This window comes from Primulina tabacum, chromosome 13 (assembly GCF_025594145.1).
Source record: "Primulina tabacum isolate GXHZ01 chromosome 13, ASM2559414v2, whole genome shotgun sequence".
Lineage (NCBI taxonomy): Eukaryota > Viridiplantae > Streptophyta > Magnoliopsida > Lamiales > Gesneriaceae > Primulina > Primulina tabacum.
The window spans coordinates 3174976-3202280 of NC_134562.1; the positions used below are offsets into that span (position 1 = coordinate 3174976).

General features: G+C 36.1%; 1 protein-coding gene across 1 annotated transcript; it reads left to right on the forward strand.

Moving 5' to 3' along the window:
- The first annotated feature begins 20864 nt into the window (after positions 1–20864).
- Positions 20865–21353, forward strand: LOC142521784 (uncharacterized). Its single transcript, XM_075624971.1, has one exon. The coding sequence runs from the start codon at positions 20865–20867 to the stop codon at positions 21351–21353; it is 489 nt and encodes a 162-aa protein (XP_075481086.1).
- The last annotated feature ends 5952 nt before the right edge of the window (positions 21354–27305 follow it).

Sequence of the window (27305 nt, forward strand, 5' to 3'; positions counted from 1 at the left end):
GGAATAAAATTATGGAAAATTATATTTAAGCTTAAATAATTATTAGAAGTCTAAGTTTTGAATTTGGGAATTTTATGTCATGGTTTGGTTTAATTCGTGATTATAACGCATTAATACGTCACATTTAAAGATTAATTTAAAAAGTCATCGATTTAAGCTAAATAAAAATATCTTAAAAAAAAAAAGCTAAATAAAAATATGAAAAAATTCATGTAAGCCTAAATAATTATTTGGGACATGTTAGAGTCAATGGAATTAAAAAAATGTCAAAAACATGAGAATTTACGTCCAGGGGTAAAACGATCGTTTTACACCTAAAATTAGTAAACGTCATGGCAGTGCTCTGAATGATGTTTTTATGATAATATGATTATTTTTAAATGTTTATGAAATGTTCATGATTAAATTATGATTTTTAAATATCTATGTGATTTTTATGATTTAAGGAAGACATTTAGAAGACATGTGGCATGCTTGGTTTCAAAAGACAAAATTATATGTTATACATGATTTTTATAAAGGAATGAGAATGTCAACGTTGAAGGAAGTGAAGTAATTGTGACTAATTTGATAATGTTGGAGATATCGTGAGGATGACGGTCCCAGTGGAAGTCCCGACGATCGTATTTCCATTATTACTGAATATGAGGTAATGGTATGAGGTAACGGTAAGGATGAGAATGTCATGAGGGGAAAAGGTCCCAGAGGGAGCCCATTATGGGAAAGGCCCTAGAGAGAGCCCCGACGATCATATTCAATTTGAAAGAGGATAGGCCAGGGCCCAGTTGACCGGTGAGAGTATTGCTGGTGTCCCCCGCCGCCCAGTACTGCGGTTTCATGTAGATGGATCCATCGACTTTTGAGGTTTGAGGAAAGTCACGATTAACGATCTAAATTCAACAAAGAAAAAGAAAAAGGAAAATGTTATGATCATGATAAAAGGTTTTATGTTATGTTTTGAGGAAAAGGAAAGAGGTCAAGTTTTATGTTATGCATGTCATGAAAATGTTTATGTTTAAAGTTGATGCATCATTATGAAAATATTTCTAGTTAAAGTTCATGCATCATAAAAAGGTCTACGAAAATGTTCATGTTTGAAGTTTATGCATCTTCATGAAAACTATATTTTAAGTACAAGTATTTTTCACTGTTGCTTGTGGTTTTATACGTATTACTCTTTATAAAGAATATGACGTGTTGAATCTTTAGACTCACTAGGTGTGATTGATGCAGGTGATTATGATAATTATGATAATGGAGGTCTTGATTGTTAACTTTGTTGGACTGAAGGTGCACATAACCCGAGGAACGACGCTAGTTTTCCGCACTAGTTATGATTTATGATTTCAAGTTATGTTAAAAATATTTTACGACTTTTTATTAATGTTTTGAGAGTTTTTTGAGAGATTATAGTATGGGCTGTATTTCTCAATTATAAAGTTGGTTGTTTTATTTTAAAATGATATCCAAAATATTTTATGTAATTTTTGGTGGTTCAGCCGATGTTAGGGAGGTTTAAAAAAAACAAAAAAAAAAATTTCTAGTACTTTTTAAGCAATAAAAAGTGCAGAAATTTCAATTGGTATCAGAGTAATGGTTCTGTAAAGGGTTGTGCCACCATCAGCGTCAGAAAGATCTGTCATCAAGCCTCAAATTTGTAAGTTTTTATGCATTATGTGATTTTATGATGTTACATGCATAAGTACATGAATTATATGTTTACGTCACATGTTTAATAACTTAATGATAATATATGTTTTATATGCTTTGGAATTTTATACGTGATAAGATATGAAATAAGAAATTATATGATTTCAACGCATGTTGGTTTTGTGGTGGAATTGGACAATGTTAAATTTTGGGTTTTAGTATTGACGTTCTACTTTTTGGGCTATAAGTTAATCGTGAATATTATGTATGCTTTTGGGACACCTAGATTTTCTAAGAAAATATTTATGATTCGTGGTTACTGGTCGAATTAATTTGTGGGAATTACTCATAAGTAATAATTATTCGAGGATTGCAACGACTTTGGGAATATAAAAATGTATAATTTGGGATTTTAAGTTTTGACGAAAGATAAGATTGGTTATAGGAATTGATTTTTGGGTGAATAAGTTTAAAATTTTTGAAATTATGTTATGGGAAACCTGTAGAAGAGAATTAAGAAATACCAAGAACTTATGGGATAATCGTAGGATTTTGAAATTAAGGACCAATTAGGATAATTTTTTAGGAAATTAAGAATTTGTTTTGCAATTATTACGGAATTTGAGGACTAGTTTATCAATAAATGAGGATTGAATGGGTTAAATGATAGGAATTTTTGATGATTTCGACTTTTAAGAATATTTGGAACCTTGGGATATCTTGGTTATAGTGTTATAAGGAATGTTGATCATGGGTTTTTAAGGATGAATCAATACTAAGCTTGAAAAATCTAAGCGTTAGCGGATCTGTTTGGGATTTTAAGATTGAAATTTGATAAGTTGATGAAAATTTTGGGTATAAAATAAGGAAAGTAATATAGGATATGGTGGTCATCCATTTTGAATATTGTGAATTGTAAGAAAAATTGAAATTTGATGTTATTATAGTAATATCATCAAGTCATCATAGGTCGTTTTAAGTTGCGATTTGCAAATAAGGATTTAGAAGGTAAATTTAATTGGGATCAATGGACGTAAGGACATTCTAGAATTTAAGTTTTATCAGAGTAGCGCAGCGGAAGCGTGGATTTTTGAGATATTAGAACTAAGTCTAAACTTTGGCTTTTCGAGGATAAGCGAATTTCGAGGACGAAATTCAATTTAGGGGGGGAAGATTGTAACGTCACGAAAATTTAAAGGTCCACGAAAACCACATGCTTGCAATTATTAAATTTATTTTTATTTTAATTAATTATTTTAATTGCATTAATTAATTATGTTGTGAATATTTTCATGTTTAAAATATATTTTTTTACATGGTTGCATTAAAAGGTATTTTTAAAATGTTATTCGAGTTGCGATCGAGGAACGGAGACCGAGAGCTGAAAATAGAAAATGTTTTATTGGTTAATTGTTTTTAATTATTTAAAATATGGGTGATACTTTTTCATATTTTTGAAAATAAGGGGTTTTGTGGTGATTTTATACGTCGGGACGTAATTTTTATCGGTGTTGAATTTTTAACAAAAACACGAACGTTGTGGCAACGCGGCTAATAAATTCACAAACTTATTTAAGCAAAATTATTTTAATATTTTAAATTAAACACTACTGGGCTAAATGGACGTAATTAACTTGTTAATGTGCCTAAGCTAGTAGTTAGTGTTTTAATTAACTATTTAAAACCAAAAACCTACCCCATAACCAAACAATTCACACGCCCCACTTCCCCTACAATTTACAATTCTCTCCCCAAAACATATTCACGGCACACACTAAATTTGGAAGGGAAAAAGCATCAAATTTCTTCAAGGTTTTCAAGGGTTCTTCGGGCCATCGTTCTTTGATTCGTCGGCGTAAATTCGTGCGTTAAAAAGGCAAAGACACGCATATTTCTTTCATTCAAAACATCATCACACGATATTAAGTTTTATGCATGAAAATATGGAAAACAAGTGACACTTTGAATTATTTTCGGATTTATGGCACATGTCAAACTTTTGGCTTGTATTGTCCTTCAAAAATCATGTTTTTGTATGGTTTAAGGGCTGCCATGATTTAGGTTAAGATTAAGAGTGGTTTTACACAGGTTATAGGATCCTAGACATGCACCACATGCGCTGTAAAATTAATAAAGAAAACCAAGCTGGAACCGTGAGTTTTTGAAGGGGTTTGTGTGCATGTGTGGTTCAAGGCACTCGTTTCTTTGCATGTGGGCTACCAGGCTTGGTGGTTGGGTCCTAGGGGTCATGGTTAGGTCCTAGGAGGGCTAGGGCTCGAGCCTTGGGCTGGGGAAGAGTCCACGTGAAGTTGGACTCTCCCCCAAGGCATACGCAGGTACCGTTCGGGAGTTACAGGGGCTGTGGCTCGGTTTGGGCTAAGCTAGGTGGTCTGTCAGGGTCCCCGGGAGATGGTCCAGGGTTGGGCCAGGTTCTGGAGTGGCTTGGGTTGCTGTGGCTCGAGCCAAAGGTGGAAACCGTGACAGGGCACGGGTAGCGCGCAGCTTCTGTTATTGTTGCAGAGGGTTCGTTGCCTGAGTTCATGGATTTGGTTGGTCTGGGCTTGGTCTGGGCTTGGTCTGGGCGTGGTCAAGGGGTGGTCAGGATCGGCTGGGCTCGGGGTTGGCTCGGCTGGAGGTGACCTAGGAGGACTAGGAGTTTTCTAGCGTGAGTTCTAGGAGAGTGCAGAATTGGGTCAAGTTCATTAGGCTTTTTGAGCGGATTAGCGTCATGTTCTTTGGGCTGGGCTTAGTCAGGAGGGTCTCTAGATGGGTTGGCTATGGTTTGGCTCAAGGTTGCTCGGGCGTGGCTCGAGTAAATCGGGAGATGGCTCGGGTTGATCGGTTAAGGGTCAAAAAACGAGATTTTAATAACTAAAATTGAACCCATGAGTCCACAGTTGTGGCTCATGACTTGGAATGGTAGAATAAATAATAAAAATGTTATGTTTAAAATTTGGTGTCAAAATAACGAGTTTCTGATTTATCCGGGATTTAATCGCCGCATGAAACGTTAATTAAACGAGTTAATTGAAATGCATAGTTTTAAGCGGAATGAAATTATAGAAAATTATATTTAAGCTCAAATAATTATTAGAAGTTTAAGTTTTGAATTTGGGAATTTTATATCAAGGTTTAGTTTAATTCTGGATTAAAACGCATTAATACGTCACATTTAAAGATTAATTTAAAAAGTCATCGATTTAAGCTAAATAAAAATATGAAAAAATTCTTGTAAGCTTAAATAATTATTTGAGACATGTTAGATTCAATGGAATTAAGAAAATGTCAAAAACATGAGAATTTACGTCCAGGGGTAAAATAGTCTTTTTACACCTAAAATTAGTAAACGTCATGGCAGTGCTCTAAATGCTGTTTTTATGATAATATGATTACTTTTAAATGTTTATGAAATGTTCATGATTAAATTATGTTTTTAATTGTCTATGGGATTTTTATGATTTAAGGAAGACATTTAAAAGACATTTGGCATGCTTGGTTTCAAAAGACAAAATTATATGTTATGCATGATTTTTATAAAGTAATGAGAATGTGAACGTTGAAGGAAGTGAAGTAATTGTGACTAATTTGATAATGATGGAGATATCGTGAGGGTGACGGTCCTAGTGGGAGTCCCGACGATCGTATTTCCATTATTACGAATATGGGAAAAGGCCCTGGAGGAAGCCCATTTATGGAAAAAGGCCCCAGAGGGAGCCCCGACGATCGTATTCTATTCGAAAGATGATAGGCTAGGGCCCAGTTGATCGGTGAGAGTGTTGTTGGTGTCCCCCGCCGCCCAGTACTGCGGTTTCATGTAGATGGATCCATCGACTTTTGAGGTTCGAGGAAAGTCACAATTAACGATCTGAATTCAACAAAGGAAAAGGAAAAGGAAAATGTTATGATCATGATAAAAGGTTTTATGTTATGTTTTGAGGAAAAGGAAAAATGTTAAGGTTTGTGTTATGCATGTCATGAAAATGTTTATGCTTAAAGTTGATGCATCATTATGAAAATATTTATAGTTAAAATTCAAGCATCATAAAAAGGTCTACGAAAATGTTCATGTTTGAAGTTTATGCATCTTCATGAAAACTATATTTTAAGTACAAGTATTTTTCACTATTGCTTGTGGTTTTATACGTATTACTCGTTATCAAGAATATGACGTGTTGAATCTTTAGACTCACTAGGTGTGATTGATGCAGGTGATTATGATAATTATAATAATGGAGGTTTTGATTGTTGACTTTGCTGGACTGAAGGTGCACATAACCCGAGGAACGACGCTAGTTTTCCGCACTAGTTATGATTTATGATTTCAAGTTATGTTAAAAATATTTTATGACTTTTTATTCATGTTTTGAGAGGTTTTTGAGAGATTATAGTATGAGCTGTATTTCTCAATTATAATGTTGGTTGTTTTATTTTAAAATGATGTCCAAAATATTTTATGTAATTTTTTGTGGTTCGGCCGATGTTAGGGATGTTTAAAAAAAAGAAAAAAAATTTCTAGTACTTTTTAAGCAATAAAAAGGGCATACGTTTCACCCTATATCCAACTTTCAATAGATCTTAGACATATTAATTCACGATACTTCTCAAACAATGGACCTGACAGGGGCTTCGTCAGTGGATCAACAACATTATATGCTGATGCAAATCTCTCTACTAATATATCTGCTCTTCCCAAAATCTCCCGGATTATGTAAAACTTTTTCTTTATTTGTTAGGTCGCTGATGATGAAACCTCGGTTCCTTTGCTTGCGCAACATCACCGGTGTTGTCGTAGTAGACCGGGACTGGATCAACTGATTGAGGAATGACACCCAACTCTTGAACGAAATTCCTCATCCAAACTCCTTCCTTTCCTGCAGTCGATGTAGCTATGTATTTGGCCTCAATGGTTGAATCAGCTGTGGTGTCTTACATGAAACTCTTCCAAGAGACAACACCATCATTGAGCTTGAATACAAATCCCGAGGTTGCTTTCGAATCATCAATATCCTATTGAAAGCTAGAATCAATATAACCTTATAATTTTAATTCTCCACTCCCGTAATATTGCAGTCGATGCAGCTATGTATTTGGTATCAATGGTTGAATCCGATGTGGTGTCTTATTTGGAACTCTTCCAAAAGACAACACTTTCATTGAGCTTGAATACAAATTCAGAGGTTGATTCCGAATCACCCACATCGATTGGAAGCTAGAATCAGTACTAATTTTAATTCTCCACTCCCTTAAACCAAGAACAAATTCTTAATTATTCTCAAGTACTTAAGAATGTACTTTATGTCTTTCCAATGCAATGAACCGAGATTCAATTGATATATGTTTGCAACACTCAGTGCATAAGCAATATCAAGTCGAGTAGATATCATACCATACATTATACTTCCTATAGCAGACACATAGAATCGGCTCATGGTTTCTATATATTCATTAATCTTATGGCACATATATTTGGCTAGAGTTACATCATGACACATTGGGATATATTCTCTATTGGACTCTTCCATAGAGAATCTCCTCGTTATGGTATTGGTATATGTGGATTTGGTGAGCCCTAGCATCCTCTTTGATCTGTCCCTATAGATCTGTATTTTTAATACATTAGATGCTTCACCCATGTATTTCATGAAGAATTTATTAGCTAACCATACTTTAACTGATTGCAACATCTTTACATCATTCCCAATAAGTATTATTTCATCAACGTAAAGTATCAGGAATGTCACTACACTCCCACTAACATTCTTGTATACACAAGGTTCCTCAGGATTTTTGATAGCGTGGTCGAACCTGAGGTTCTAGCTTCTAGATGTCTGTTTGAGTTCACAGATGGATCTTTGAAGTTTGCATACTTTATGCTCACTTCCTACTGATGTTAATCCTTCATGTTAAGACATGTAAATCTCTTCCTTAATGTAACCATTAAGGAATGTTGTCTTCACAACAATATGTCATATTTCATAGTCATAAATGCTGCTATGGCCAGTAATATCCTAATGGATTTGAACATCACGACTGGAGAAAAGGTTTGCTCATAGTTTATACCTTGCCTTTGAGTATATCATTTTGCTGCCAATCTTGCTTTGAAGGTCACTACATTCCCATCAATCCAAGTTTCATTTTGTAAATCCATTTGGATCATATGGGAACAATTATCTTATGTGGATCTACTAAGGATCGTACTTGGTTTGAATACATGAAGTTCATCTCAGACTGCATGGATTCAAGCCATTTAGATGAGTCAACATCAGACAATGCTTACTTGAAGTTTTTGGGATCACATCCAGAAATGGGCTTATCTTGGCCTTCTTCAAGAAGCATGCTCATCCTTTTTGTGTCCTTGAGACCCTTTCGGATCTCCTAGTAGCTTGTGTTTCTTCAACTGACTATTAGGGTGTGAGTTCTACTATTTATGTAATGGGTGGTTCTTGAATCTCTTCGAGTTCTATCATTCCATATTTTTTATCAAATAAAAACTCATTCTCTATGAAGGCGACATTCTTTGAAATAAACAAATTGTTTCATTGAGATAATAGAAATAATATCCAACAAAATTCTTTGAGTATCCCACAAAGTAGCACATTTGGCTGTACTATCCAATTTGTCTCTCACTATCTGCTTCACGTAAGCAGGACATCACCATATTCTTAAGAAAGGATATTCGGCTGGCTTTCTCATACATATCTCATATGGAGTTTTAACTTATGTGAAACATCCCTTACTTTTAACTTTAAAAATGTAAATAAATTCTAGGAATTTTTTTTATAAACATTTTCTTCTATCCTCAAAATCTCCAACATAAAAATAATATATTAAAACTCAAATGCATAAAAATCCATAAATCGTCAAACAAAAAATCGTACGTCAATTTGAAATAATCCAAAACTAAATTTCAAAATAAATTATAAAATTTTTAAATAATAATATTCCAAATCTTTGCTTTAAAACTTTAAATACTAAGCTATCAGAAAAATAAATGTCCCTCGGGAGTCTACTGTCGAACTCGATCCACTCAAACGTCAGCGCCTCCCTGAAAATCATCCTAGCCTGTAACCATCTACACGTAGTTAGTCTAATGACTCAGCACGTTCTAATCATACATAACAAATAATATATATACAGGCACATGAAGCTTTAGCATAATCTTTTAATAAAATAAGCTAGCGTAAAACTCGTAATCATATATCATATAATAAATGATTAAATCATAAATCTTTTCATCATCGTATGTCATTTTTGAGTGAAGTTTGATCCTTAAAAATGACTAGCTGTATCGTATCATCATGTGATCGACTGATCAGTCTTAGCTCACCAAGTACCTGGGGCGTGGCGTCAGCAACTCTCATCACTGGCCCATGGCCAAAAAATGGAAATACGATCGTCGGACTCTCTCTAGGTCTTCTCTCGTAAACGAGCACTTTTTGGGGCCTTTTCTCTCACGATATCCCCAATCATATCATGTTTATGTCACATTCAATAAATATCCTTCAAATTATTTTTCCTTTCCTTTTATTTATAAAATATTGTTTTCTTCCGAAAGTCGAAAATAACATTTTTCAGGAAAAATCGTACAGTCTTTGCATATATCATAAAATATCATATTTTCATCATAAACATTTTAAAATATCATTTAACATGGATTATGTTTCTTCGGCACACTGCCAAACCTTTCGCACTACCCGGGACGTAAAATGACCATTTTACCTCTAGACTCCAAAATTCCCGATTTTGACTTTTGCTTACTTTTATTGACTCGAGCATATCCATAGCATCATATAAGCTTAAATTTGAATTATTATATTTTTATTAAACGTAAATACAAGCCTTTCGATTTATTGAATTAATTGCTAAATCGTGAAGAGTTTTAAACCCAAATAATTTCAAAACTTGATATTTTCTTCCCAAAATTTAAACATAATCTTTTTATCCCTAAATTACCCCGATGAACCATGAACCACCTACTGTGAACCTCGGTTCGAGCCCATACTCTTCCCTTAGCCAAAACTGAACCCTAAGTCCTAATCGAGCAACGTTTCTCCAAATCTCTCGAACCACCCTCGAGCCACCTATGATCAGACCTTTCACAGACCCTCCTGGACCTTACCTGAACCCTTCTGGACCACCCCTAACCGAGTCGCTCATCATCTCCGTTCAAAAAACAAGCCGTGCGCCCTAGCCTCTCTTCCCACGGCTCACGGATTTCCTCCCTAGACCTAGAACAGAGCCATCTCAGCGCCTCAACTGTGCCTGGTTGAGCCCCTGGTCCTGCCGCCCACTAGCCATAGCTTTAACTCAAGGGAAACCCTTGAAAACCCTATGTTCTAGCTTCTATCCTTACGTCCCATTATTCCAACTTCCAGCCATTGTTCTTTGCTTAAACGACTCCTTTTCCAATCCTTTAATGTCCTCTAATGGCAACATGTCCTTTAGAAATCATAACACATCTCAAGAGAGCGTAAAAACGTCAAAACTTCGAAAAATATTCGTCCAAGCATCAAATAATTTGATCAATATAATTTTCATGCTTCAAAACCAAAAACACACATATTATGGTTTGAATGGTGCAAAACATAAGGTTTAGAAACGTGCCTTTACGTTTAAAACGCTCGAAATATGAATACCAAAGCGATGGAACTTCGATGACGAACGGAGGACGATTTCTACCCTTTTTCTACCCTTTTTTTCTTGTGAAAACCACACTGAAACCCACCTTGGGATGCAAAGAGAGTCGGGTGATCATTGTTGGAAGGAAGAACGAGGAAGAAAATCAAAGATGTAAAAAGGAAAAAAAATCGAAATCTTCCCCCTTGACAAGCCTCCTAGTTTTGGCCCTTGTTTTCCTTCCTTTTTTTGGTCCCTTGTACATTTATGTGATTTGTGTGTGTGTGTTTCGGTGTGTGTAGGTGTTTAGGTGTGTGTGTGGGGAATTCTTTTTAAAAAATATTTTTTTAAAAAAAATTCTAAACATTTAATTAATGGGCTCAATTAATCCTAGTTTTTAAATAATTAATTAGGCCCATTAAGATAAGCCTCAAATTAAAAGATTTAAAAATACATATTTCCAAAAAAATCCCTTATAAAATACATTAAATTCCTCTCTCTCACTAATTAATTTAAACTTGACCTTAAAAATATAATTATTCTTAAAATATTTAAATAAATATTTTCTAAACTAAAAATAAAAATTTAGCTTTTAAATATTTAATACCTTAATCGTCTCCGGTCTTCCGTCTCTAGCCAACCCGATATTCGTCTCAAAATCTTTAAACTATGAATCCAAGAAAAATTACACAATTAATCATTTAGTAACTCAAAATATATCATTCATATATCCAAAGTCATTTAATTAAAATATATTAGCAATTTAATAATTTGCATGCACGCGGTCTACGTGGACTGATTTTCGGGCATTAAATTATGACACACCATTCAACTTGGTTGTGGTAGGAGGAGTTGATTGTGAGATAATCTTATTCTCTTTAAGGTAGTCTTGAAACTCAGTACTTAAATACTCTCCACCTCGATTTGATCGAAGTGTTTTAATACTGTTTCCTAATTGTTTCTTACTTCAGATATGAATTATTTGAACATTTCAAAGGCTTCAGACTTGTATTTCATAAATACACATACTCATACATCGATTAGTCATTAGTAAAGGTAATGAAGTAGGTTTGACTATATCTCGTGCTAACACTTAGCAGGCAACATACATTTGTATAGATCAAATCCAACAGATCTTGTGCACATTCTACTTTCCCTAGAAAATGGGTTTTGATCATCTTTCTTTTCAGACATGATTCACATGTTTCTAGAGAATTTACGTCTGAGGAGTCAAACATGCCTTCTCCCACTAGCTTGTGAATATTTCTTCGGAAAATATGTCGTAGCCTAGCGTACCACAAGTGTGCTTGATTCAGACTATTTTTTTCTTTTGTTTGTTATTGTTGATATCATGTTTATTTGAAATATCTTATATTTTTAAATTATATAGATCATTTTGTCTTTCGCATGTTTTAATTAAACATTTATTCTTGTATATATTTTAAACACCATTGCTAAATAAACAAGAAAATCCATGTTAATCAATCATAGAAATGAAAATAATGTTTTTAACTAAATCTGAAATATATAAAACATCTTTAAAAAACAACTTAAAATTATTGTTTAAAATTAAATAAGCATCTCCTGTGGCATTTGCAGCAACTCTTGCTCCATTCTCCACCCTCAGGAAGGTCTCACCTTTCACTGGCCTTCTACTTCTTATCATCGCCTGTAAATCATTACATAGATGAGATCCACATCATGTATCTAATATCCATGAAGTTGAATTAATTGAGACATTTATTTCAATATAAAGCATACCATTGTCAAAACCTTTCTGGGCAAGATATTCCTTACAATTGCGCTTCTAATGTCCAGGCTTCTTGCAGTGGAAGCAAACGACTTCTAATTTTTTAGGCTTTGCGGGACCTTTAGAAGCAATTGTAGCCTGATTCTTACCGGGTTTGTTTTTCTTGGAAGTAGGAGAACGTTACTTTTCCTTCCCTTTTGGTCATTTATTTGTCCCAAAAGAAGAGCCTACTAGGATGATGGATCGGTTCAGGCACCATGGAAGGTGCTTCAAACACAATATTCTCAATCAGCTGCAATAGCTCGTGTTCGAAGAATGTAAACACCGATTAATTAAATCGAGTATGATTACAAACGAAGCGGAAAATACTCGAAGTAATCATTCGTTAGGAAAACTGATCGATTTTATATCTTGTACAACTGAATAACTGAAAATTACATGGGATCAGTTCTGGCTTATAACAATTCAGTTATGGACAGAACTGAACTGATATCAGCTTAACTGATCAAATCAGTTAAGAACAAAAAAAGCAGTTAAACAAAAATAACACAAAATGGATGTTTGGAGACTTAAACTGCTCTTACGTCGCCCCTTCTACCACCTCGGGTAGGATCCACTAGAAGACTTTGATTTATGCAACACCTTGTACAAACCCACTCAGCTTAGGACTTACGCTACTGCCTAACTGAACTCCTAGTATAGACTGAAAGCAGCACCTTTCAGCCAACATTTGTTTAACATCTATATGTTAAAGACTACACACACAAGTTTAACATCTTCGTATAAGACTCACTCAACTGATTCTATAAGCTCTACTTTTTGATATATGTGAGTGATTGTGTGTGCGTGTGTGAAAACAATTAGTATAACACGAAAGTGCTCTCACACACTTAGGGATTTTGGCTTCTAATCTAAGCTGATAAACACGTTGAAATGTTCTCTCGAATCCGGGCTGAAGCGTCTGATAAGCTGATAAAACTTTTCAGCGTGCCCTTTCTTTTTATCTATGTGTATTGTTATCTGTATTATTTTTGTTGATGGTCTTGGTCTTGTATTTATAGAGGCAATATAATCGTGCATCAAGACTCATCAAATATGTCCGTTGCAGTTTTGAATCGGTTCCTCGAAATGTGTGTCTTGTACTGTCTGCCTCATTCTGGAACGTCTTGACTTTAAGTATGGCTGCAATGTTTATAAGTTGATTTGTACCCTTGTGTTGAGCTGGAATCCACTTGGATAAGCTTGTCTTGATCTGTAACTGATTGGTTCTAACTGATGCTCTGAACTGATCATCTGAACTGATCTTCAGTTGGGCTGATGAAATCAATTGACTCATCAATTGAACTTATTTCACTTTTTCAGTTGAACTGTTCAGATGGGCTCTTCATCAGTTGAACTCTTCATTAGCTAGCCGGGCTTCTGAAGTTCTCCTATTGAACCACCTATCAGCTGGACAATTAGTTGAACTGTTCGTTTACATTTCAGTTCGACTGGTTCAGTTTGTGAGATCAGTTTTACGTCTTCAGTTTGCGATTTTGACAGCTTGTAACTGATCTCAGATCTGTGCACTTAGGCAAATTTATCAGTAACAAAATAACAAGTTTTGTTAATATCAAAATCAAGATTGCGAACATGAAATGTTCCAACATAGGAAAACAAGTTTTTCCTTCTTGATGGTGGCTTCATAACTTGTGATAATTTTGACCAACTCTTTAAGGCTGGCCTCCAATTTGTTCATGTTGAAGTTCATCACAAATCCATCAAATTACGATGGCAATAACAACAGAAGAATGCTTATGGACAATTCATTGGGGATAACAAGGTCCAAGCCCAATAACTTTTCAATGAACCTATTCATCCTCACACCATGCTAATAGACCGAGGCCCTTTTCTCAAGCGTGATGTCATGAGCTCATTGACCGTAGTGTGCATCACCGAACGTGTTTGTTCACCATGAAAATCTTGGAGATGGCCGTAAATATCAGTAGCATTCACAGCTTCCTCAAATTGTCTCTACAACTCATTTGACATATAAGCAAGCATATAGTTCTTAGCTTGAAGATCATGGTCCCACCATTTGTCAAGCTTGACCAATTCCTCAACATGCGTATTGGGAGAAGCCTCTTTTGGAGGAGCTTTCTTGAATACATATGCTATTTTCTCAAAATTTAAAACGATTTTTATATTTATTAGCCAATCGTAATAATTAGTTTTGGTTAACTTGTTTTGATCGAGAATAACATATAATAGATTTCGAGACGACATCGTAGATATACTAAAATGGAAACAGAATAAATGTTGCTGACTATTTTAAAATATTTTGCTAGACATAAAATATGAACTTTTGATTTTATGAATGTCTCCCACTATTTTGACATTTCCACCACCATATGATGAAAACATGAAATCCAATTTCTTTAGTGAGTACATAAGGCCCAATTTCTAAATTATGATCCTGAATAATATCAGTCAATGACAATTTCTAAAAGGTAGAGCCCAATAGCAACTCCTTGCAACCTTACGTAGTTTGCCTCACGTTTGATGAGGGTTCCAATAATATGATCCCTTTTCTCTTCATGTGTTAAGCCCGACTCATCAGTTTCGAACCTTAGTGGACGGTCACCATGAGATCCCCCAATAAAATGAGCCTAAGTCATTGGAGTTCACATCAAACACGTCACCAGAAGTTACAACTTTCTGGCATCCAGGCCTCCCCAATAACATGAGTCAGAGACTGATTACAGGTAGCGTTTATCATGCAACCACCTTTGATGGAAGGCAAGTTGGGCTTGATTTAAATTTTTGATCTAATCCAAAATAAGGTATTTTATTTAAAAATTTGTTTCATCGTTAATTTTAAAAACTTGTGTCATGTTTGTTTGTATGCTTGTCGAAATCATTGAACTCTTGTTATTAGATTAATAATAATGAACACACTGTTTATTTATAATATCACTTGTATTATAAATAATAAAGGATGATCGATAACCGAGAGTTAATTGATCCATGTAAGCCATATATGGATTCATGTCCAAAACTAGGTAAATACAGGGATAAAAATGAAATATCACATAAGCTTCTAATATTTTACATGTCTTCGATCTTCAAAACTCTTTTCGAGGATCTGGGCCCACCATCTTCAAATTTTGATCTCCCACTAAATCTAATATTTACATTAAACTTCCATGGCACATTGGGATATAAATTTAGAGGGTAGGAACATGTCAGAAATCAGACCCAATTTTAATCATCAAATAAAAAAATTTAACATGAAAAATATCATAACATACAGCTAGCAAATTGGTCATGTCTCTCGATAATCTTTTTATCATATAATATCAAATATTATATAATTCGATAGTATCACATATTATATGCAAATAATGTATCTTGTAAATTATCACTAACCGCCACAATTAATAAGTCAAACAAATATTTTTATTTTAAATTTAGTCAATTAAATCTCTTAAAACACCTTTTACTATAAATAATTAAAGTCCAATTTTAATTATTTTTTATTAGAAAAGTTCATAATTTTATCGAAAATTCATTCCAAGGGTAAATCCGTCATATTTTAACAAAATATCAGTTTGACCCAAAAATTTTGAAAATTTAGAAAATCTCCAGTGCCACCAAAAGCAGTTTCAAGCCATCATGGATTGTAAAATGCGAAAACTAAAAGCCGACACTGGTTTCCAAACAGAGTCGGGCACGAGGGTCACCGCCGATCTTGAAAGGGAGCTTCGTGCTTGGTGTAGGATTTTCTTTCAAAAAACTTATGTAAGGTCCTTGAATAGGTGGCTTCTCCAGTGCCTTCAGTATATACCTGAAGAAACCACTGATGGAGAGGAAGACTTGAATCTCTACCGATTTTCTTAATCTGTAACGATTGATATCAAGCAATGGAAACCATCACCAAGGAGAAGATGGAAAATGCAATGAATACATTTGCCACGACCTTGCACCAGCTATTAGAGTAAGTGTCTAACAAGCCCACTTGTGACTTGGACTTTTACTAACTATAATGTAAAACAATCTTTATTTTAATAATATTTTAAAATTGTATTCAATTATGATATTATACTTTGTCTGTATACCTATGGAAGCTATATAAATAAGGTCCTTTAATATACAATAGGTACCATGAGGCATGCCTTGCAACGTAAGATCGTGAAACTCATTAGGAAGTATACCATATATTCTAAATGAGTTCCTAATGGAATCCGCCACATAAAATAAGGATAAATGTCGCTTGAGCTTGAGACTACCATCTATGATGTAAATTCCGAGTTTCTGTAACGTCCAAAAATCAGCCCACGTAAACCACAAGCATGCAAATTATTTAAATTTCTTAACCACTTTATTAAATTGATTTTAAATACTTAAATGATACATAGTATATGATTGAAGGATTAATTGCATGATTTCATGAAAACTGAAATTTTATCCGAACATAGGATAATAAGCTGGGGAAAGGAGATCTAGGACGATCAATATAAAAATATTTTGATAAATGTTTTTGAGGCTTGATAAAATGATTAAATTTTTTTTAAATGTCGGAGTCCAAATTATTTTATGAGACGAGCTCGATTTTATCCGGGAAGTCTGTTCTGGACAAATAAAAGACTTTTAAGGCCCAAAAAGTATTATTTTTGAAAACAAATTTTTGTAAACTTTTATCTTACAATTAAATAGGTCTTAATGAGCCTAATTTACCTATGATTAGTGGGCCTAATTATTCTTAAACAAAAAAGCCTAAAACCCTAAGTCCTCAACACCCAAATTCGAAAAAATAAATAGAAAAATAAGGTTCTTGAGACTACATACAGCCGTCCACTTCACACACACCACACACACAAATTTTCAAAAATATTGGAGAGCAGAATTCAAGGATTTTTCGTTGCCCGTTCGTCCCTCTTCGCAACCACACCAACGAACGAATATTCGAGCGTTTTAAACGCAAAAGCACACTATTAAACCTTTACTTTTCATCTTAAAATCATATTATGCATGATATATGTGTTTTAGAATGAAAAATATTTGAGTACAGCTCGCTTAACATTTTGACGACTATTTCCAAAGTTTTGATTATTTTATGCGTATATGAACGCGCTATGATTTCCAACAGGTACAATTCCAATATAGGATGTTAAAGGGGTGGAGAAAGTGTCATTTAGGCATGAGACGATGGCTGGACAGTAGCATGAGGGTTGTGATTGGTTAGCTAGATGAACCTAGGGATTTTTCATGGGTTTTCCTTGTGTTTGGGGTTGACTAGGGAAGAACCGCACCTAGGCTTGGCCAAGGCTTTGTTAGGGCCTATGCGTGGCTTGGTTCAGAGGATAAGAAGAGTCCTAGGGTGACCGGACTACTCAGGGTTTGAAGATAAAGGCAGCCGCACGTAAACTTGGGCTAGGGTTGCGGCTGGTTGCTGTGGCTGGGTGCACGGCTGGTCCAGTAGGGTCTAGGGAGGATGGCTCGGGGTTGAGGCTTCATGTAGTGTAGCTGTTTTCCAAGGTGGCTCGTGTTGTTGAGGGCCGCGACGTGGGGTATTAAAGGAAATGGGTGCACGGCTTGTCTTGATGCTAGGGGCTAGGTGCACTGGTCCAGGACGATTCAGGGTGGTCTACGAGGGTCTGGTCAAGGGCTAGACCAAGAAGGCTCGAGGGTGGTTTGATGGAATAGGGCGCATGGCTTGGGTTTTAGATAAAGGGATCGAACATCGCTTAGAGAAGGGAAAGGCTCAAAACGTGGTTCACGGGGTGTGGTTCGTGGCTCATGGGGGTAGTTTAGATATGAAAAGTTTATATTTAAAGTTTGGGAAGAAATATTAAGTTTGGAATTAATTCGGGATTTAAACACTACACGGTTTAGTTAATAAGTCAATAAATCGAAAGGCTCGAGTTTACGTCTAAGAAAAATATTAGAAGTCATGCTAATATTGGATAGGCTCGAGTCAATAAAAGTAAGAAAGAGTCAAAATCGAGATTTTTAGAATCGAATGTAAAATGGTCATGTTACGTCACGGGTAGTATGAAAGGTCTGTCAGTTTCCCAAAGAATCATAATACATGTTAATGATATTTTAAAACATTTATTATGAAAATATGAAATTTTATTATATATGCTTAAACTGTACAATTTTTCCTAGAAAAATGCTATTTTACGAATTTTGAAGGACATGATATTTTATGATAAAAAAGAAAGAATATTTTGAAGGACGTGAATTGATTGTGACAAACATGATATTATATGATATGATTGGGAATATCGTGAGGGAGAAGGCCCTAGAAGGAGCCCGTTTATGGGGTAAGGCCCCATAGGGATCCCGACGATCGTATTTTCATTTTTGACGAGGCCCAACGCTCGTTCCCATGTCAATGGTGAGCTAAGACTGATCAGTCGACCACATGATGATACGATTACAGCTAATCACTTTCAAGGATCAAACTTCACCCAAAAATGATATTCGATGATGGAAAGCTTTACGATTTATGGTTTATTTACATTTGCAAATTTATGCTAGGTATTTTAAATAAAAGTATGATTTTTATGCACGTCCCTGAATATGTATTATTTGTTACTCATGGTTAGAACGTTCTAAGTCATTAGACTCACTAGGTTTGGGTGATTGCAGGTGAGGATCATGAGATTGAGGGAGGCGCTAACGCTTGAGTGGATCGAGTCCGGCAGTACATTCCCGAGGGACATTTATTTCCACATTTTTTAGTATTTAAAGTTTTACGAAAAGATTTTAAGGATTTTCTATTTAGAGATTTATGCTTTATTTTGATGTTTAATTTTGGATTATTTTAAATGTTAACGTATGATTTTGATGGTTGACGATTTATAGATTTTTATGTATTTAAGATTTTGAAATGTTGAGTTATTTGGTAGGGAGATTCGAAATTTATAAAAAAAAATCAGTAGGATTTTAAAGTCAAAAAGTAGTGGAGGTTTCAGTTGGTATCCGAGCAAAGTATCCCGAAAGGGTTGTGTTACTGCCTTTCTGAGAAGCTCAAGAAGTCACGCCTCACGTTTTAGTGCTTTAAGATTTTTATGCCGAGTTTTAAATGCTTATATGATACAATAATTAAGAAGCTAGACACAATTTTAAATTTAAATGCATGTTGGTTACGTGGTTTGGACGACATGTACATAGATGCTTCCTAGACGAGTTCTTCGCATAGATATTGAGGATAGGCAGGAGGAGGAGATTCTAACGCCTCCACTTAATTAGGATGCTGGTGCTCGTGTGCTAGCCGGTCTGGCTCGTTAACTGGAGCAACATGTTGGAAATGCTGCGAGGGTCCGACCAGAGGCTGTTTATGAGCGTTTTAGGATGATGGATCCTGAGGAATTTTCTGGCACTAATGATCCATTTGTGGCTGAGGATGAATTAGGTCTTTGGAGGAGATATTTAGATATATGGATATGGCAGACACTGACTGGGTTCATTGTACCATTTATTTGCTGAAGGGCGACACTTCCTTATGGTGGGAGGGAGGGGAGCGAGGAGTGAATCTGGTGACTTTGACTAGGGAGGACTTTAAGAGGATATTATATGATAAGTATTTGACTGTCGATGTCCGTTCGAGGTTGAAGAGAGAATTTATGAATCTACGCCTGGGGGATTCGTCTATTTCTGAGCTTGTTCAGAAGTTCGACCATGGCTATCACTTTGTACCCCTGATTGCAAATGATGCTGCAGAGAAGTTACGACATTTCTTTGACTGTTTGAGGCTGACGAACCGTCTAGATGTGATGCTAGCAGACCCGATTGACTACACTGCTGCTGTTGCTAAAGCCTTTTGAGCTGAGAAGTTCTTGAAAGACATTGACTAGGAGATGCAACGCAAAAGAAACGTGCCCAACAATCAAGTCAGCAGAAGAAGAAGCCGGTTACGGGACCATTGAAGCGGCCAGGGTAGTAGAAACCGTAAGGACAGCCACAAAAAGAAGCCGTCCCAAAGACTGATGAGGAGCCGTACTTCAAGGAGTGCAATCTCCATCATTTTGGCAAGTGTATGTATGGAAGCTACAAGTGCTTTAGGTGCGGCATAATTGGGCATAAAGCTGCTGATTGCCCAAAGAATAAGCAGCCCACCATTGGAAGGGCTTATGTGATACATACTGAGCAAGCGTAGCTAGACGCTACACTTATTACATGTATTCCGACTATTTAAGCATTTTATATTTCTTTATCACTTGAATTAATAACCATGAATGCTAGAATTCAATCAAGGTGCATTGGACTTAATGATGAAAATTGCATGTTTCAAATTCTAAGGCTTAAGGAATTGAATTTTTAAAATATTAGCTATGGGGATCAATTATTTAAAATATTAGCTATTTTTAAAATATTAGCTATGAAGATTGAAAATTAAAGGGGCTAATAAGTAATTTTCGAAAATTATTGATGAAATTTGTCATGATTTAAAAAATTTTGGTACTTAATTGCATGAATTCGAAAATTTAAAGGGTTAAAGGGGCAAAAACATGCCTGAATTTGAAGAATTCTAGAACGTTTGGACTAAAATGCAATTACTGAAAAAATTAAGAAGCTATTAGGCAATTTTCGAAATCCAAGGGGGTTAACTTGCTAGCATGGGAAACTAGAAGGGCCTAGATGATAGAAATTTCTGAATTTTATGGCCTTGTTTGAGTATAATGCAAATATTATCACATGCAGAATATTGGGCATAGCCACTTATGCTTTGCTAGATTTTGAAGCTACGCATTCTTTAATATCTTAATCCTTCGTGAAACGATTGGAAGTCTTACAGGAGGATGTGGTGACAGGATTCAGGGTCACAGTGCCTTCGAGCGAACATATTGTCTCTACAAGCATGGTTAAGGATGTGGAGCTCAAGCTGCAAAGAAATGTCGTTCGAGTAGACCTTATTGTATTACCAATGCTCGAGTTCGACATTATTTTGGGCATGGATTGGCTCAAACTGAACGGAGCTACTATCGATTTCCGACATAGGTTAGTATCTATCACAACGCTCAATGGGAAATCATTCATCTTTGAGGCGGCACAGAACAATCAAATGCCACACATTATTTCATGCATTCGTGCGAAGAAGCTTATTAGAAGAAGCTGCCAAGGTTTTATTGCTAGTATTATATCCTTACCCGACATTGGCAGTCGATTGATAGAAGATGTGGAAGTTGTCAAGGACTTTCCAGATGTGTTCCGTGACGACGTTTCTGGCATCCCACTCGAGAGAGAGATGAAATTTTCTATTGAGTTAATGCCTGGTACTTTGCCGATCTTTAAGGCATTATATCGCCTAGTACCTACTGAGATGAAAGAGTTAAAAAGATCAAATTGAAGAGCTTCTAGACAAGGGATTCATTCACCCTAGTTTCTCTCCATGGGACGCGCCAGTACTGTTTGTGAAGAAAAAAGATGTGAGTATGAGACTGTGTATCGATTATAGATAGCTGAATAGAGTGACAGTAAAGAATAAGTATCCATTACCTCGAATTGAGGATTTGTTTGATCAACTGCAAGTAGCTTCAGTATTTTCAAATATAGATCTTCGGTCTGGATATCACCAGGTGAGAGTAAAGGAGGCAGATGTTCGCAAGACGACTTTCAGAACGCGTTATGGGTATTATGAGTTTTATCTTTCGGACTGACTAATACTCCAGCGATCTTCATGGATCTCATGAATCGCGTATTCCAGCCGTACCTCGATCATTTTATTATTGTCTTCATCGATGATATTTTTATCTATTCCAAGAACCGAGAGGAGCATGATCAGCACTTGAAGACTATATTGCAAGTATTACAAGATCGGAAATTATATGCAAAGTTCAACAAGAGCGAATTTTGGCTAGATAATGTGGAATTCCTAGGCCACATCATTCCGAGTGAAGGAATAGAAGTCGACCCATCCAAGGTAGAGACAGTTAAAGAGTGATCAGTGCCTAAAAGTGTAACAGAAATCCGCAGTTTCTTGGTTTTAGCTGGCTACTATCGCAAGTTCATCAAGGTTTTTTGTCCATTGAAGTACCCTTGACACCTTTAACGAAGAAGAATGCGAAATTTGTACGGGGACCGGAGTGTCAAAACTGTTTTGATCAGTTGAAGCAAGCACTCACTACCTCGACAGTTCTAGCTATGCCGACAAAACAAGGGGAATATATGTTATATACAGATGCTTCGAAGCTATGATTGGGTGCAATTCTCATGCAACACGATCGAGTCATAGCGTATGCGTCTAGATAGTTGGAAACCCACGAGAAAAATTATCCGACGCATGACCTTGAACTTGCAGCAGTCGTATTCGAGCTTAAAATTTGGAGGCAGTACTTATATGGTGAGAAATGAAAAATTTACACGGATCATTAACATCTCAAATATTTCTTCATCCAAAAGAAGCTGAACATGAGACGAAAAAAATGGCTAGAACTTGTAAAGGACTATGACTGCAACATTAGCTATGGCAAAGGTAATTTAGTTGCGGACACTTTGAGTAGAAAATGGACATTCTTGCCCCAATTATCAGCGCATAAACCTCTACAAACGAAAATTCATAGGTTTGATCTTGAATTTTATGCTAGGGGAAAGGCCCCTAATTTCACTACTTTGACAGTACAACCTACTCTACGAGACAGAATTTGAGCCGGACAGTCTAACGATGAGCAACTGTAGAAATAGAGACAACAAGATGAATCGAAAGACAGCATGTTATATGCAGTCGAAGATGGCAATGTCAAATATCTAGGGCAACTATGGGTTCCTAGTGGAGATTTACTTAGATTGGATATAATGACAGAAACCCACAGTAACCCTTATTCTATGCACCCCGAAATTACAAAAATGCACAAGGACTTGCAACTCTTATATTGGTGGCCCGGAATTAAACGAAATATTATGCACTTTGTATCTGAATGCTTGACATGTCAACAAGTGAAGGCTGAGCACCAAAGACCAGCGGGAATGCTTCGACCACTCCCCATTCCTGAGTGGAAGTGGGAGAACATTACTATGGATTTCGTGGTAGATTTACCAAAGACGATGAACGGATTCAACGTCATTTGTGTAATAGTAGATCGTCTTACTAAGTCAGCATATTTCATACTAGTAAAGACAAATTTTTCAATGACACAGTATGCAGACCTATATATTCGAGAGATAGTCAGATTGCATGGAATTCCAGAGTCTATAGTGTTGGACAGAGACACACGATTCACTTCATCATTCTGGAAATGTCTGCATACGGCCTTGGGAACCAAGCTACTATTCAGCACCGCATTTCATCCTCAGACATACGTCCAATCTGAGAGAGTTATACAGATTTTAGAGGATCAACTCCGAGCATGCGTGATCGATTTCCAAGCGAGTTGGGAACCGAACTACCTCTATTGGAGTTTACTTACAACAACAATTATCAGTCATCCATAGGAATGGCTCCATACGAGGCACTCTACAGGAGGAAATGTAGATCGCTCATCCATTGGGACGTGGTAGGAGAAAGGGCTAAAATGGGACCCGAGATAGTTCAGCACACCGCAGAAATGGTCGCCAAGATCCGAAACAGAATGAAGACTGCTTAGAGTTGACAGAAAAGCTACGCGGATAAAAGGAGACGAGATCTCGAGTTTGCAATCAGTGACCACGTATTTATCAAGATAGCACTTATGAAAGGTGTTATGAGATTTTGCAAGAAAGCAAACTCATTCCCAAATTCATCGGACCATTCGAGATACTAGAAAGAGTGGGAGCATTAGCATACCGAGTGACGTCTCCACCTAATCTCGCAGGAGTTCACAATGTCTTCCAAGTATCGATGCTCCGAAAGTACATGTCAAACCCTTCACATGTACTGAAATTTGAGCCACTGCAGCTTACACCAAACCTGTCTTATGAGGAGAGACCTACTCAAATCTTGGGTAGACAGGAGAGAATGTTGCTGAACAATGTGAAAAAGATGGTCAAGGTAAAGTGGCTGAATCACTCGGAGGAAGAAGTTTCTTGGGACATCGAGTCAGAGATGAGGAGTCGTTACCCCAAATTGTTCGGTAAGTCTTAATTTCGAGGACAAAATTTTATTTAAGGGGGGATGATTTGTAACGTCCAAAAATCAGCCCACGTAAATCACATCCATGCAAATTATTTAAATTGCTTAATTGCTTTATTAAATTGGTTTTAAATGCTTAAATGATACATAATATATGATTGAAGGTTTAATTTCATGATTTCATGAAAATTGAAGCTTTTATTAAGACATTCGATAATAGGTTGGGAAAGGAGATCGGGAATGACCAAGATAAAAATATTTCGATAAATGTTTTTGAGGCTTGATAATATGATTATATATGATTAAAAATTTTCTGAAAAAGCTGGAGTCCAAATTATTTTACGAGATGAGCTCGGTTTATTCATGAAGCCGGTTCTGGACAAATAAAAGACTTTTAAGGCCCAAAAAGTATTATTTTTGTAAAATTTTATTTTACAATTAAATAGGTCTTAATGAGCCTAATTTACCTATGATTAGTAGGCATGATTATTTTTAAACTAAAAAGTCCAAGACCATAAGTCCTCAACACCCAAAATTCGAAAAAATAAATAGAAAACTAGGGTTCTTGAGACTCCATTCAGACGTCCACTTCTCACACCACTCACACAAATTTTCGAAAATATTTGAGAGCAGAATTAAAGGATTTTTCGTTGCCCGTTAGTCCCCCTTCGCAACCCACACCAACAATCGAATATTCGAACGTTTTTAACGTAAAGGCACGCTACTAAACCTTTTTTTTGCACCATTCAAATCATATTATGCATGATTTATGTGTTATAGTATGAAAAATATTTGAGTACAAATCGCTTTACGTTTTGACGATTATTTCCAAAGTTTTGATGATTTTATTTGTATATGAACGCGTTATGCTTTCCAACGGGCACGCTGCCAATATAGGATGCTTAAGGGGCGTAGAAAATTTCTTTTACGCATGAGACCATGGATGGACAGTAGCGTGAGTGTTGTGCTTGGTTAGCTAGATGAACCTAGGGTTTCTGTAACGTCTTGAAAATTTGAATATCCACGTGAACCACATGCATGCAATTTATGTATTTTAAATAAATTATTTTAATTGAATTTATTAAATGTGGTAGGTATGTTTACATATTTAAAATATTTTTTTCAACTAGAATGCATAAAACTGTGTTTAAAAGGTTATACGAGATGCGATCGAGGAACGGAGACCGTGGACCTATAAGGGAGAAATATTTTTATTAAATAATTATTTGAATTGTTTAATGTATGATATATTATAAATGGTATTTTCGAAAATGAAAACTTTTGGGGTGTTTTTATACGTAGAGTTGTATTTTTAAACGCATTCGATTTTCGACGAAAATATGAACTTTTCGAGGACTCGCTATTATTTTCACAAATTTTCTTTAATAAAATATTTTAAATAATAAAAAATGGACTTAGTGGGCTTATTATACTAGACTAATGGGCTCAAGCTTTTTCACATGTTTAATTAACAAAAAAATAGCCTAAAACCCTACCTCAAAACCTCATAATACACACCCCCACCCCCTTAGAAACACACGCTTCTCCCTTCACACACACACACGCAAGGACTCTCCCCATCAGAATTCAACACACACCACACGTGAGTTTGAGGAGAAAACACACGCTTTTGAGAGAAAATCAATAAGGGTCCATCTCTGCCAATGTACTTCGCATCCCAAGTCGTAATTCGAGCAAAATCTATGCAAAGGCACACCTTAATATCCCTTCAAACATCTTTCACACCATATTATATATATTTGATTAAAATTCATGAAAAATATGTTGCAAAAGTTTTATTTTTGTTTTTATGGGCATACAAAGATATAACTCATGTTTTGCTGATATAAAATTCATGTTAATGATGCATAAGCTTCCACCATAGGGCTATGGAAATGTTGAATTTTAGAGGGTTTAAGGGCCTTATTAAGCTGACATAAGGGCTGGACATCACCGAGTGACAGGAAGGACACAAATAGATTCCTTGTGAACAAGGACTCTTTGGCTAGGGCTTCCTAGGGCATGCAGCTGCTTGCTGCTGTTAAGGGCACATCCAGGGGTCTTATGAGGGTCGTGCCAGGGTCATATATAGGTTAAACGAAGGCTGGAACAAGGGCTAGATCAGGAGAAGCCAAGGAACCCATGGTCGAGTGTTTAAGGATGGGCTAGGGCTCGACATTGGGTGATTTAGACAGAGAGGCTGTGCGGGGCTCTTTCTAGATGAAGGGATGGGCTTGTGTGGGTCCTAGCCTTGAGCCAAGACGGACCACGCGAAGCTGGAAGGGGCTGGAGGAGAGTTGAATGCGGCTAGGACTCTTGAGAGCCTCGGCTGAGTGTTTGAAGATGATCCATGCATGTTTACTTGCATGGGCAGAGTGGGCTGATCTAAGAGGGTCCTAGAGGGTTCGGTGAGGGTCCTAGGAGGGTCGAATAGGCTCTAGACCGAGTGGTTAAAGGCTGGAGTCGAAATAGTATAGGATTGAACCACACTAGAACTAGGGCTCCATGTGCAGAAAAATTCAGTAGATTCCTATGCGTGTTAAAGGAACTTAGTGGGCTTGAATTGGGTTGAATATTGTTTAGTTAGGTGTTGTGAAGTTTGGGTTCAAGTTTGGTAAGTTTTGGTTAAATTTCGAGTCAATACAAGTCAAAACCGGGATGTACGTCTAAGTTTAAAAACGAATCGAGGAATCTATAAAAAGCTATGTTTAAGCCTAATGAATATTTATAGGAGTGTTTTAAGGTTATATGTTAAGTTTGGAATGATTTGGGACGTTGTTTTGAGGTCTAAGGATAAACACGAAAAATTATTCTTCTAGGGATAAAACAGTCATTTTACAACTAAGATTTGTTAGTCGTCTTGGAGATGTTTATGAAATTTTACGATGAACGTTAATGCTAAAAGACCTGTAGCATGTTTGGTTTAAAGAACAAAATTATTTATATATATGCATGAATTTTTAAAAGTGATGAAAATGTGAAAAGTTGAAGGAGCTGAATTGATTGTACTTATACGATGACATGATGATACGATGATATGATAGGAGATATCGTGAGAGAAAAAGGCTTCAAAGAGAGCCCGTTTATAGGAGAAGGCCTCAGAGGAAGCCCTACGATCGTATTCCCATCGACATGATATGATGATAAGTAAAGCCAAGGCTCAGTTGACGGGTGAGAGTTTTGTTGATGTCCCTACCGCCCAGTACTATGATTGCACGTAGATGGATCCATTGACATTCAGATGATACGAAAATC

Bases quoted from the DNA above. Each gene is read 5' to 3' on its own strand.
- LOC142521784 (XM_075624971.1), top strand. From the start codon at position 20,865: ATGGTTAAGGATGTGGAGCTCAAGCTGCAAAGAAATGTCGTTCGAGTA.